At 42.8% G+C, this 13,215-nt stretch overlaps 1 protein-coding gene across 2 annotated transcripts; it reads right to left on the reverse strand.

The window, feature by feature from the left end:
- Positions 1-268: 268 nt before the first annotated feature.
- PRXL2A (peroxiredoxin like 2A) lies at positions 269-12,292 on the reverse strand. 2 transcript variants are annotated; one of them, XM_068398464.1, is made up of 6 exons: positions 12,217-12,292; positions 5,891-6,070; positions 5,431-5,522; positions 2,038-2,178; positions 851-1,015; positions 269-716 (listed from the first exon to the last, which is right to left on the reverse strand). In XM_068398464.1, exons 2-6 carry the CDS (start codon positions 6,066-6,068, stop codon positions 606-608), a joined length of 687 nt encoding a protein of 228 aa, XP_068254565.1. In that variant the 5' UTR covers positions 6,069-6,070; positions 12,217-12,292; the 3' UTR covers positions 269-605. The 2 variants fall into 2 exon arrangements, with proteins under 2 accessions (XP_068254565.1, XP_068254564.1); XM_068398463.1 differs by lacking the exon at positions 12,217-12,292 and adding an exon at positions 8,866-9,078.
- Between the last annotated feature and the right edge of the window lie 923 nt (positions 12,293-13,215).

Below are 13,215 nucleotides of genomic sequence, written 5' to 3' on the forward strand. Positions count from 1 at the left end.
TTCTACCACAGAACTGAAGCCAGGATGGAAACTCTACCTGATCTGCTCTCTGATATTGTTCCCTTTCTATTTTTTTTTTTTACGATCTTAAACACAAGAAGGAACTTGCCCTCATGCCACAGTTATCTTGTGGAGTAAACATTAGATGTCTTCAGTCTTCCTTGCAGGGAGTTACACAGTGAGCTGGAAGACCTAGAGCCAGTAGTATTTAGTCTTCTACAAATGCAGATGTGTTTCCATGTTAACGAAAAAGCAAAAAGCAAAAGCATTTCATTTACATTAAGTTTTATTATCCTTCACCATCAGCTCCCCGAGGTAGACAGGTTTTCAACCGACTGTCTCTGACTGAAAACATCTAGGCTAGGTCAGATTTTAGACCCAGCCTTTCATTAATACAGTCAGACACAAAAGATCAGTTGAAATCCTGACCACCTGAAAGGCTGAAAAGCAACAAAAAAAATTCAGGAGGGCTTTCATCATTTACTATGTTTGAATAGAGAATCTCTCCCCTGTATTGATCACTAAATAGTTAAGAAGCAATTAAACTGCACGTTCAAGAAACAGACACATTCTACATTTCAAGCTGTGATCAGAAACATGTGCAATTATTTTTCCACTTCGGAAGGTTGTGGTTTTATCTTCTCCGCAGCTTCAAGGACAGATGGAAGGCTGACTTTGTCTCCGAATTCTTTCTCACGATGCTCCAGTAAAACACCCTAGTCAAAGACAAAAGACAGAAATTCATACACTAGCCTCCCCGTGGGAGATCAACTGACCAACTGAACAATTCCAGAAAAGAAACACTTGGTCTCTCAGGAGACATAAAAGCCTCCTAGATGGCCTGCAGTACCTGTCTTCCTGCCCCAATCACATATACTCCTCCCAGGGTGAATCCTTCTCCTTCCAGGTTTCCACTATATCCACTTCTCCAAGCACGGAAGAAATTTTGCCAAACCCCAAAGCGGAAGAAGCCTGACATCATCATTTTTCGTCTGCGTGGACCGTAGAAGCTTTTCTGCAGGGAAACAGAAAATATCTCAGCAAAGTGAACAGGGCTTTTCCTCCCAAATGAAATTCAGGAAACCAGCCAACCCTGTGTCCAAGAAAGGTGACAACACAGAAAAGCTGACCAGGCAGAGCTAAAAAGAAACTGCACTGAACTAACCTGTAACACACTGCATGACCACTTACCTCCACACAGCCAACTAGTGGTACTGCCACATTCATGTGGATTTTAAGCTGATCCACAGGTATTTAAGCCCCATATACAACTAGAGCCACATTACTGACAACAAGGGTACTTTGTGATAAACACCTTTTTTCTTATTTTTGACGTATAGCAATAAAAATGCCGATAAAGAGATAACAGTGGTGCCAGTTCCTGAAACTTTATCAGCCATCTGCTTTTTTTTTTTTTTAAATCAGCCTGATTCTTTCACACAGGCAGAGTGGGGAGGGAAAACAAAGGTATCTTCTAGCTGATTTTCAGTATTATGTATTCTTTTTCCTTCAGAAGCCAAATGATTTCTAAATGCATCTTCTGGGCTAAGGAGTAAGCAGGGCTGTGGTTTTGTAGGACGAGAGGCTGGCAATACAGCATGTGCCAGTGTACTGAGACAAGCCACATCACTGCAATTTGGTGAATGGAAGTACATCATGAATTAATTACGTCTGTCACCTTCAGGCCTTCATTCATACATCATAAATATCAGCAAGTCACACAGCCAATGGAAGAAAGGAATAAATATTAATAGGCCATATTGTTTACCTGTTAAAGGGGAGGAATAATCCTGCAACAGCATGTTATCAGTGCATAGCTACAGAGCAGTTTGTAAACTGAGCAGGAGATTATATATATATATATATATCTATATATCTATATATATAAAAAAGCAGAGCTAATTAACTTAAACTACAGTTCTACTAAATCCTTTTTCATTCAGACCTCATTCTATCTATATTATTTACACAAGCTCTTCAAAGAGGACATTCATAAGCTTGTTTTTAAACAAAAGGAGAACACCAACTTCACTATACCTTTTCATCCAGAAAGATTTCTCCTTTGAAATAATGCTGAAAATCCTCCACTTCGGTCCCTATCTTCTCTTTCACAACAGCATAGAGAGGGACACCCAGCTTGGACAGCTGAGGTTTCAGAGAGGAGAGCTCAGAAGCCTCCTAAGAAAGGAAAAAAAACCCAGACATTTCAGGCAGTACATGCAGGTTGGAAAGCTTCACCTTGAATTTCAAGAGCATTAGAAACGTGTAAATTCTAGCTTGAGGCACAAAACAGAAAGAGACCTGTAAATCAGACATTTACCTACATTTCCCAGTGAAAATAATCAGGGAATTTCTTCATACACCTTCAGTATCCCAGAAGCAATACTGCTTTTTCTGGTATGCAAGAATCTCACCACTTATCTGCTGGGTTTTTTGTTCTGCTGAAGGAATTCCAGCACCCACTGTTTGTACAAAGACCTCTGAGGTTTCCAACAGATCAGAGTGCACATTGCAAATATGTTTCTTCTCATCTCAAATGAAGAAAGGTCATTTTTACTGGACAAAACTCTCACAAAGGACTCCACACTTTAAAAAATGGACACAGTTTACATGAACACCCTCAGCCACGTAACTGAAACACCTAACTCAAAGGCTTGCAGGACATCTAGAATTTACTGAGTATCAAGTAGCAGACAGATAGGGGTGAACAGACAGGAGAAAAGACATTAGAGAAAGACATCAGTAGGTGAAAGGGTAAGGGCAGCTTTCCAGTTCACTACACGCTGTCTTTTTCAGAGGAAATGAAAAAGGATGAATCAGCATCACAAGCAAACACCAAGTAGCGAGCGTGAGAGTTAAATGATCATAGCTTATGCTTGTTAGATCTCTCCCCTCTTGTCAGTTCTTAAAGATATGGTAATTATTTTCTGTTTTCCATCAACAAATTGCCTTATGATCTTCCTAAAAAGGGGGTTAATAACAATTTTATCTGGGCTTTTTTATATAGTTTAAAACTCTCATAACCAACGAAACAAAAAAAAGATTTGTATTGCGACCTAACGTGTCTGAGAACTGGTATTCCAGGATAGTGCAGTGGGGTCCCCTGTAAGACCAGAAATCACGTCTCTGGAGAGATGGCGATACAATCAAACCTTGATTAGCCTTTTGGAGAAAGGCACTTCAGCAGTTTGGTGGGGTTTATTTTGTGTCTGCTTGCTTGGCTTTTGGGACGGGAAAGAGCAGGAATGATGTAAGAGCATAGTTAAGTTTTAACATTCTCAAGAGATTAGACTTCAAGCAGCTTCTTAGGACTAGACCTGATTTGTTTTTCTTTAATGCTATTTAAAAATTATACAATAAGCGAAAGCAAAGAAGTCTATTTTTGTGGGCAAATTATAGCACGTAACAGCCGTACAGCCTTACCACGGGGCTGTGACCATTTCATCTAGTCTGTGAAACTGTTTTCTTGTTTTTGTAAAAAGCAGACAAGCACACCCTAGCAGAATACTTCCTCTCTCCACCAAGGCAGAGACAACCCAAAAGAACAATTCCCATTTCAGTTTGTCCCTCTGACAGTTCAACTATGGCTCTTCTGCTACTTCTGCTTGAGTTGATACCTACAATATTTAGCAAGCCCATGGCACTTCCACAATGACTGGAGCACTGGATCACTACATGGCCGGATCCAGACTATGAGATCTAGAAGTGTAGTCCTGTTAAACATAGTCTATCTTAAGTAATAAAAAAGGAAACTGATGATTTAGCACGCAGATGATAAAGATAAAAGACTCCATATTTCTTAAGTCTACAGGCCTCAATTCTCAAGGATCCAAAGGCATCATTCCAGTAGGATTTGTGACATCCTTCGCAGTGGATAATGGAAGCATGTCCTCACCACTGATATCAGATCTGTGATCTGTGAGGTAGAATGGCCACTTTTCAACCCCACCACTGTGTCCAGGAGAGTATATATTCCTTCTTGGTGCTGTCAACAAGGACAAAGTTCAACACCCTTTCCGAGGTGCAAGATAGTGGGAACCAAGCATATTTTTTCTCTTGCGAAAAAATTAAAACCTACTGCCTGCAGGTTAACAGATATGGCAAGTCACCTGTATTGAACCATTCCACCAGCTCAGAGTCAGTGACAGTGGGGAAAGCAGCAGCTTTCATACTATGGAGAAACATTAACGTACAAAAAAAAAGGGCAACTGAACTGTACTTAGGAGAAAAGCAAGAGTCAACTCACAAAAATGCTTGGAGTATTCAACAATCAAAAACAACTTCAGTTTTAGACAATTTAAAAGCTTTCAAAACAATTCTTTGCCCTAATTAGCTGATTAGTAGTGTAACCGCCTCTGTTAAAAATCTAAAGTTTTGAACCAAAAATAAGAATTAGAAAATTAAATTTCTCCCTCCTCATTTTTTTCCTGAAAGAAAAAAAAACACAGTTCTTCGAATTGGGCTCTTTATTTCTACTTAGGAAGTTAGCATTTAAAAAAAAAAAATCATTAATGAATTCCTGTCTGACTGTATGCAAACGGCACAGTCAGGCACATAGTGCACTCTCCTTCTGCCTATGCTACACCTGTTCAGAGAGCAAAGTACTTTAATCTTTAACCTACCATGAAGTCTACACATACTTAAGCAGTTACTACTGATGGGAGCAGATCCCTTAATTAAGTGGCTGCAATATTAATTACTCCATGTTATAGAGTAGTGAGTAACAACATAATAGCTATTTTTCCCCATAGCTATGAGAAAAATAATGGCCAAGGTGCAAGTTATGGCTGTTTCCAGGCACACAGCACATTCAAATCGTATTTTAAGTGTCTCCTCCCACCTCCACCCAAAGAGCCTAATGCCAACTTAAGGATCAAATTTTCTTTCCCAGCCCACCTTGTTATGGAACAGTAACTCCTTGTCTTCAGACTCCTTATGTTCCTGCCTCACGTTCAGCAACCCGAACAGCGAGGGACTCCCCATTATGCACCTTTCTTTTTTGCTGATGAGCTTTATCTGATGGCTTTCTGCCAGTCCAGTCTTGGGCTGCTTTTGACCAAAGACTACCTGGCTCACAGAGATTTACTTTGGACATATGGAATACAACTAGCTCGTAAGACTCATTACCAAATGGATTTTGTGTAATATCCCTTTCTAATTACCATGGGCTAGGTCCCTGGCAGATGTAAAAATCATGTAACCATCGCCTTCAGAAGGAAAATGCTCAGGACCTAAACTATACAAACCAGCTGCAAAAGAAAACTGAGTATATGCTGTTAGCTGGCAACCAGTTTGGGCTAGGAAACAAGACCTTTCAGATACTTCAGATGTATTTGATGACTGTCCTATTCATCCCCTCCCTTTATTTAAAGGGAATCTATGCAAGAAGAGCTCAACTATTCCTAATTAATCCCCAAGCCCAGCAAGTACCTCTCTGCACAAAAATCATCCAGGTCTTCGCACAGCCATGATCACTGCACCATTCTTCTTCCATAGTTCACCTGCGTTGAATGTTCTTTGTTCTGTTTATACAGGAGAAACAGCATCAACAATAATATCAGCCATTCTTGTTTATAATGATTAATGCTTTAAGGACCAACACAAAGCACTGCAGAGAATTCCACATTCAAATACAGTTCTATCAGAAAACATTTCTATATGCATAAAAAGGTGTTATTGCTTTATCGATTTTTAGAAGTGTGTCATGTTTCATCCAGAAATATAAATTTTGGTTGCTTTTCCTTCACCAGAATTATCTATTATCAAGGACACCCAACTATGTGTTATAACTAGGAAAGACTAGGAAAAGCTCTTCCAAACCTGGCCTTACAAAGGTTCTTATAGAAGCCCAATTATCAAAGAATGTGGGCTGAAACATCCAGAATCTTACCTGTTCCCAAAGTTTTTAGCTCTATCTCCTCTAAAAACTCCAGCGTAGCCTTTTCTGGCTTGGACAAAAATAAGTCAGTGTTAGCAAGGACGATCCCTGTCACAGCTGCACCAATAGCTCCAAGACCAAGAGACCACATGCCCATGGTGAAGATCCCAAAGTCAGGCAGGAAGGACATTTCTGGAAAGAGAAAGAAAAAAGCAGTTCTAACACTGGACATCGATGATGCCAGACAAGGAGGAACTGGATTAAAGCAAGAACTAAAAGCTCACACAGATATTTCTGGTTTGACTGGACATGATTGTATATTTATTAATGTACTGAACTGGGTTTTAGAAGATCTAGGTTACACTCCATTTCTGCGCCTGACCCACATCAAAACTATTAACAAGATATTCTTACCTTTTCCTGCTACCGGACTGACAAAACACTCATGATTAAAGTGCTCAGATGCAATGGGGAGAAAGATGATGGAAGTATATGTGTGTAATAAAGAGCCTCTAACAAGATGACCTCTATGTTAGCCAGTAACTTAAATTAGTACAGTAAGGCAGTGGTTTCTTTCAAAAAAGTAGTTTTGTAGATTAAATGGGGTTTTTCTCCCCCACTAATCTATATTAAACAGCGAATTTTACAAATATACCACAGAAGACTTAAAAAAAAAATATATATATATGGTTTATCATAACTGGTAACCCTTCCTGTTCCTTACAGTTCCGCACCAGAACCAAAGCAGGCACCAAGCCAAAACTAGGGCTTATCAGTCATGCCTGCAGACAGAAATATGTAGACTTGCAACCATTTTATTAGACACAGTGATCCCACATTATAAACATGCCCTGGACAGCACCGTCTATATGCTTACCAATTTCCACTCTTGCTAAAGCAGAAATGATATCAGGAACAAACAAATTCACACCCATCAGCTAGAACAGATAATATCGCAATGGAAGCCATTACATATGCTTGCTCGAGTCTGAAAGTACAGACGCTGCTTGTTGTTCCTGGTGACTCTAGTTCAGTGGCAACTTTATTTAATCACCATCCATCCACAAACCCCACCACAACCCAGTCCTGACCCTTGCACATGTTCCACAAGCCTGGAAAGAGCTGACAGTCACCTTCCAGTGAGGCAGTATCAGTTACGAGGATGCAGGAAAGCACACTTAGCCCTGCCTCATGGACAAAATTCAAGATCCAGCTCTGAGCAATAACTGGTACAAGAGTCATTGGAGTTTTGGCAGTATAAGAAGTCACTGAACACTTACATCACAACCGTTATGTGTTACAAAGGGCTGTAGATTTGCAGACACCTAACTTTGGTATTACACAATATCTAGCATCAAGTTTTTTTCCAGAATCATCTGCAAAACCCTATTCCCTGATACACTGTTTTGGTAAATATTGCCATCTGCATATACTTTTGTATGGAAGAGGTCTTTTTCCCCCCTCATAAATATAGGAAAATATTACTGTTTTGAACTGTGACTGGCAATAAACCAGAGACACACATAATCTTTATCCCCACAGTTAGCTGTTACCAGAATTTAGAAAGCAAGAACTAGGAGCAGCTCCTTGCTGTTGTGTCAGAGCCAAGGTGCCCAGAATTTTCTGGGAGAAAATCCCTTCATCCTTAAAAACAGCTCCAGAATGCTACTGACAAACAAATACAACCCACTGCCTACTTGCAGAAATAGATAGAAAACATTCTGAAAAAAAGATGGCTTTGTTCTTTTAACAGCATACTTGGTTTCAAGGAAGACAGTATCACCGTATCTAGAAACATGAATAATCCATGATCCCAAGCAGGAAACAAGGCCAGTTTACACAAACATAACGCAGATAAGAGAACAGATTCTACCCCATTTCACCACTTATTTCTAACCAAGGGAAACCTTCCTTGACCATATCTGCTTTCTCTACATACTTTTTTCAAACAAAGTCATACTGCAATGACATTTTTTTTGGTATCTGCCTCTAACTCATATCAGAGACCATGCTGACCCCAGCCTTTGGAATGACCAAAATATATCTCAGAATGTATTGCTGTAATGGAGCAATACCCTTGTGTTAAAGACTTAAAATCTCTGTGGCATACACAAAAGGCTACAGCCCTGCTCCCTTCCCAGCGTTTGATTATCCAGCTATTCTTTGGACTTGAATCTTGTCTGGTCAAGAACTGTTTTACACTTAATTCTTAGTTATAAGAGGAGAAGGGGGGGGTAAAAAACAACTATTAATCCCTTGTGCATGTCATTTGTGTACAAAAATGTTGCCAAATTTGTGGCAACTGATTAATGAGTAGTTTCCACACAGCTTTTTATTTTTATTAGCATTTTTATTATTGTTAGCAGTATTAGCATCGCTAAAAGCCAATTTCCACTTAGTTGTGGTTGACAGGAGATCATTAAGCTTAGTCAACGCACCTCTTCAGTTTAATTGGACTCTTTGGTCTCCACGCAGATCAAAAAAAACTATTCAAATATGCTAATCTTTTTCAATTTCAATAAATCTAGGAATGGAAAAAGCAGCTCTACATGGTGGTACTAAAATTCCTCCCCTGCTAAGCAAACACCATAGTGAGCCACTTTGAAAAATAACTATGGGAAACTGTAGCCAGGATTATTAAAACTTTTGCTAACAAGACAGGCTGAGCCCTGACACATCTATGTCATTGAACCCCCAGTGAAAAGACTAAATGGAAAACAGCTGAGCATTTGCAACTAAGCAGCTCCATTTCTGTTTAGCTGCTGTTTATTAAGGAAACGTGAAGCTCAAAATAACTTCACAGCCCTCAACCCCACCTTAAAATACAAATGCTACCGCCTTGTGATCAAACTCTATGAGTTTTTAAACATCAAACAACAATCCACAACAAGAAGATACAACAACGCATCCCGTAAACCATAATCCACAAGGAGAAGATACAAACAGAGCATCCCATAAGCCCTTCACATTTTGGTGCATGCACTCACCAGAACCCATGCAGCCTGCACGAGCATCAGCCACCACCAGCTCCCCTGGATACCAGCGCAGGCACGAGAGGAGACAAACTGCGCTGCCACGGGTGGCGAGTGGGCAGGAGCAGGCAGGAGTCCAGCTCTGGAGCCTTCGCCTTGCGGACAGGACCTGGCTCTCAGCGCCTTCGCCACGGTCACGCTGCGGCTGCGGCGGTTACGAAAGAACAGCTGGCCAATCCACAGCAAGACTGTTTTAAAGGTATTTTAATCATTCAACTCTTTTTTTTTTTTTTAAACTGAACACATGGTTGCCCTCTTTATGGGGTGGGTGGGTACAGAGAACGGGAATTACAGAAAGCTTTTCTGAAGCTGGGAACACAGCATTAAACCAAGATCTGCAGGCTACACTCTGCATTTCTGTAAACTGTGCATTTTTATAAGTAACATTTTCCCTATGTTTCAGCCTATTCTACTTCTAACTCCCCACACACGCACGCTGCATGCCAAAACAATACAAACAACCCTGGAAACAATTAAAAAGCCATCACAATACACAATGTTAGAAAAAATCTTCAATATAGAGGCTGTACTGGTGAATTAACCCAGCGTTTCCATGCTAGGTTACCTCCTTTAGTGGCAACATCCCTTTGCTAGAGAGCATCATTCTCCCTGGAACTATCAGCTCTGCAAGCTCCCAACTCCGCTAAAACCTCCAGAAGGGAACTAGCGCTTCTCTTTACGGAGAGCAGAGGCCAAAGAAAAAAGGAAAAACATCTTTTTGTGTGTCTTTGTGGTGACCACAAGAGATCTCCAAGATAACAGTGAGTTATTTTATGGTCAGTCAGTACTCAGCTCACCAGAATTTAAACAAGCTTAGTCTTAATCCTGTCCTAAGTGCCAGTTGATGATCTTTACTCTGTGTCAGGAAGACCAGTTAAAACATGGTTTTCTAGATGTCTCATTTCCCTCCCACCCACAACCAGAGAAAAAATTGTCATTAAGAGGATAGCTATCCTTAAACATTTATTTTAGCAGTGTAAACAGGACCCATTGCAGCTGTGTCAAAAAGACCTCGAAAATCTGTGCTTTCAAGTTGTCAGTAAAACTCAGGGTAGCACGCAGATTTACTTACACACTTTTCCTAAGAAGACAGCTGAGCAAAAGTGGAAACACTCAGTGGACACTCTCACAAGCTGGACTGCAGTAGCACATATACCTTAGTCTAAAATGGCTTTGACCACTGTTTATTCTTCCCTTCTCTCCCACTCCCAACTTTCCCAAGACATTCTGCATCGAGCCTAAAAATCTTTCAGAGGTTTGTCGCAACTTGCATATCCCAAACATAAGCTGAGCTGGTTATTTTTTACGAGACATTCGCCCCAGAAATGAGTCATATGATTACAAATATCTTTGTAATCTAACTCCTAGGAAGAAAATTTACAATTCACAATAATCTGGTAACATGCTCATCAAGATTTCATGAGCTTTTAAATACCATTAAGGATTACAAAATACAGCATCCTGACCAACCTTCAAAATTAGCCCTGCTTTAAGTGGGGATTTGACTGGAGAAACTTCAGAGGTCCCCTCCAACCTATGTTGTCCTTTAAATGCCAAAATCTACGCACAAAGAAGCCTCCTAACATTTCTGATGGCATGAATGTAAGTAATTTTCACAACACGAGGCATTTTTTCTTTTCTTTTCACCATTGTCAAGATCCTGTAACAAACCACTCCTTGTGTCGAGAATAACAGTCATCTTTTTAGGTTTCTTTCCAGTCTCCGCATGTTTCATTACTGAACTCAGTACAACACTGCGCTTGGCTCTAGCTGAAGAGAAAGCTGCTGTGCCAAGCAAGCAAACCATACTCCTTCCTTTGAAAGGAAGTTAGTTGCTAGACCAAATAATCTCCCCCTTTCTGAGAACGTTTTAAAGAAACCCAACATCTCAACAACCCTTTTCTTTTGAGCAAGGGAGAGCAAAGAGCTCTGGCACACCACTTTGGAAATCTTCCAGCTCTCTAGGTGTATCCAGAGGGTACAGGCAGCTAGATACCATGTATGAGAAAATTCAAATCTCTGCTCCATCAGCAAAATGGAAATACCACAGAGATGGGAAGAAGTATTAGAACACAGAACTACAAAAAGTACTTATGTGAAGATACTACAGGCTAAACTCACTGCTGGGTCTGCTGGGGATCCAGAGCAGGAAAGCTGCACCCTGTGGCAGTCTGCAGAGGTGGAGAAAGAAGGGGAATACCCAAGTAATAATGCAAATCAGCATTCACCAAAAACACAGCGACCCGATAGGCAGCAAGTGGTCCCTCCTGTTCCAAACCAGCCATAACTCCTGCACAGTCAAGCTTAAATTAGGAATTATTTTTCCACCTTTTTCAATTAATGGGCCTTGCTTGTATTTTAAATTTCAAATTCCTCACATTACACAATTCCTAACAGCAAAATTATTCATTACTAAAAGCAAAAATACAAGATAATCAATGTAAGTTTCAACTCCAATCCATAGGGCAGGGGCAGCTCTGTGTATAAACTGGGCTGTAACACATTAGTCTCGGTAGATACACCCAGCTGAGAACAATTTCCCCACAATATAGTTTACCCTTCCTATGGACCAGGTCTGCTGGGGAAATTGCGCCTGTGGTTCTAGCAGAGAAGGCTGGGAGGACCCCGCACAGGTACTTCAAGCAGCCTGAAGGTGCATTCAGTGGTTTTCTTTAGTTTGAGTAGCGTGATCGCACCTGAGACCAAACCAACGCCTTAGGAACGACACGAGAAACGAAGCACGGAGCCTGTTTGTCCTTCGCTGATCTCGCTGTCCCGACTTACACCCAGGCTAAGTTACATAAGCAAGCAGGGATCAATCAGATGTTAAATCCCAAGGACAGGCATAAGCAGCATTTCAGAGCTCAAAACGCCGCGGTAAGCAGCCGAGCGCGGACGGCGAGAGCAGCAGCCCGAAGGCCACCGCGGCCGCTAAGCGGGGGTGGGAGCAACGCAGCGCCCCCCGCCCCTGTGGGCGCAGCCCGCGGCGGTGCCGCCGCTCGCACGGCCCCAGCCCCTCACGTCTCCACTCAGCCGTCGCTGCGCGCCTCTTCCCGCCGCGTTAGCGGGGCCGGCCCCGCAGGCACGCGCTGCGGCCGGGACATAGACGACGAGCGGGGACGGGGAGACGAGCCGGCCGCCGGGCAGGCCGGGCCGGGGCCGCAGGCCGGCGGGGAGGCGGCGCGGGCCCGGCGGCGCTGCGGGGACAGCCTGACCCCCGCAGCCGGCACAGCGGCGCTTCCCGCGCCCCTCCCCTCTGGGTGCCCCCGTGCGCGCCCCCTCCCGCCGCCCCGCGCCCGCACTCACGCTGCCGCGCCACCGCTCCCGGCCCCGCGGCCGCCGCAAGGCACGTGCGGGCGGCAGCGCGCAGGCACCGCCCCCGCTGCCCACCGCGCAGGCACCGCGCCCAGCCGCGCAGCGCGGACCGGCGGCGCCTTCCCGAGTGCGGCGGCGCTGGGTGCCCTCCGGAGCGGCGTCCCCAGGGCTCTGCGCCGTGCAGAACCGCGGGGTTCCACAGAGCTGCTGCGCCGAGGGGGCTTACCCCGGCCGTTGGGGGCTGGAACGAACAACCACCGTCTGTTCCCTCCCGGGACCCATCTTCCCCTCACCTGGATTTTTTTAGCTTCTGGCTAAGCAAAGAAAGAAACGAAATATGTGTAAGATGTAGTGCTTAAACATATTTAAGGCAAAAAAAAAAAACGTAACGACTTCAACCCAAGAATGTAGTGAGCTTATCATTCAAGTAGTCTGATTAATGGGGCACTTAAAATGCTTACATATATATTACATTCAAGAACATACTTGCTCAGATAAGCCAGCCAATAAACATGTCACAACATCACTTAACGAACACGCTCTTCAGTTGCTCATGGTCATTAGGCACCGCTCCAATCAGAAACTCAGAGGACTCGTCTTCACTACCTTGGGACTATTTGCTGAGGTCTCCTGTTAACCTGGCACTTACAATACCGAAAACCAAACAAAAAAAGGTAGTAGCAATGACAGCACAGTCTGGTCAGTAACACAAGCAGCAGCTCAGGAGAATGAACGTAACCTCTGTGATGGTATGAGAGAGTCTACATTCCAAACAACTGAAAGCCACTGTTTTCCAGTATGTCCCAAACTTATCTAGACCAAATGGCCTTTTCTTATCTCTCTCAACTGGGAGTCACCAGCCACTCTGGTAAGACCTGCTTAGTTCACCCCTTGTTTGCAGTTTCTGTTTACCTTCAGTGCAGAGCTTGTTTTTTTGAGGAATCTCACCACAAAACAAGGTCTCTGATAATGGGAAGCAACAACAGCATC

The sequence above is a fragment of the Nyctibius grandis genome, chromosome 4, assembly GCF_013368605.1.
Source record: "Nyctibius grandis isolate bNycGra1 chromosome 4, bNycGra1.pri, whole genome shotgun sequence".
NCBI classification, from domain to species: domain Eukaryota; kingdom Metazoa; phylum Chordata; class Aves; order Nyctibiiformes; family Nyctibiidae; genus Nyctibius; species Nyctibius grandis.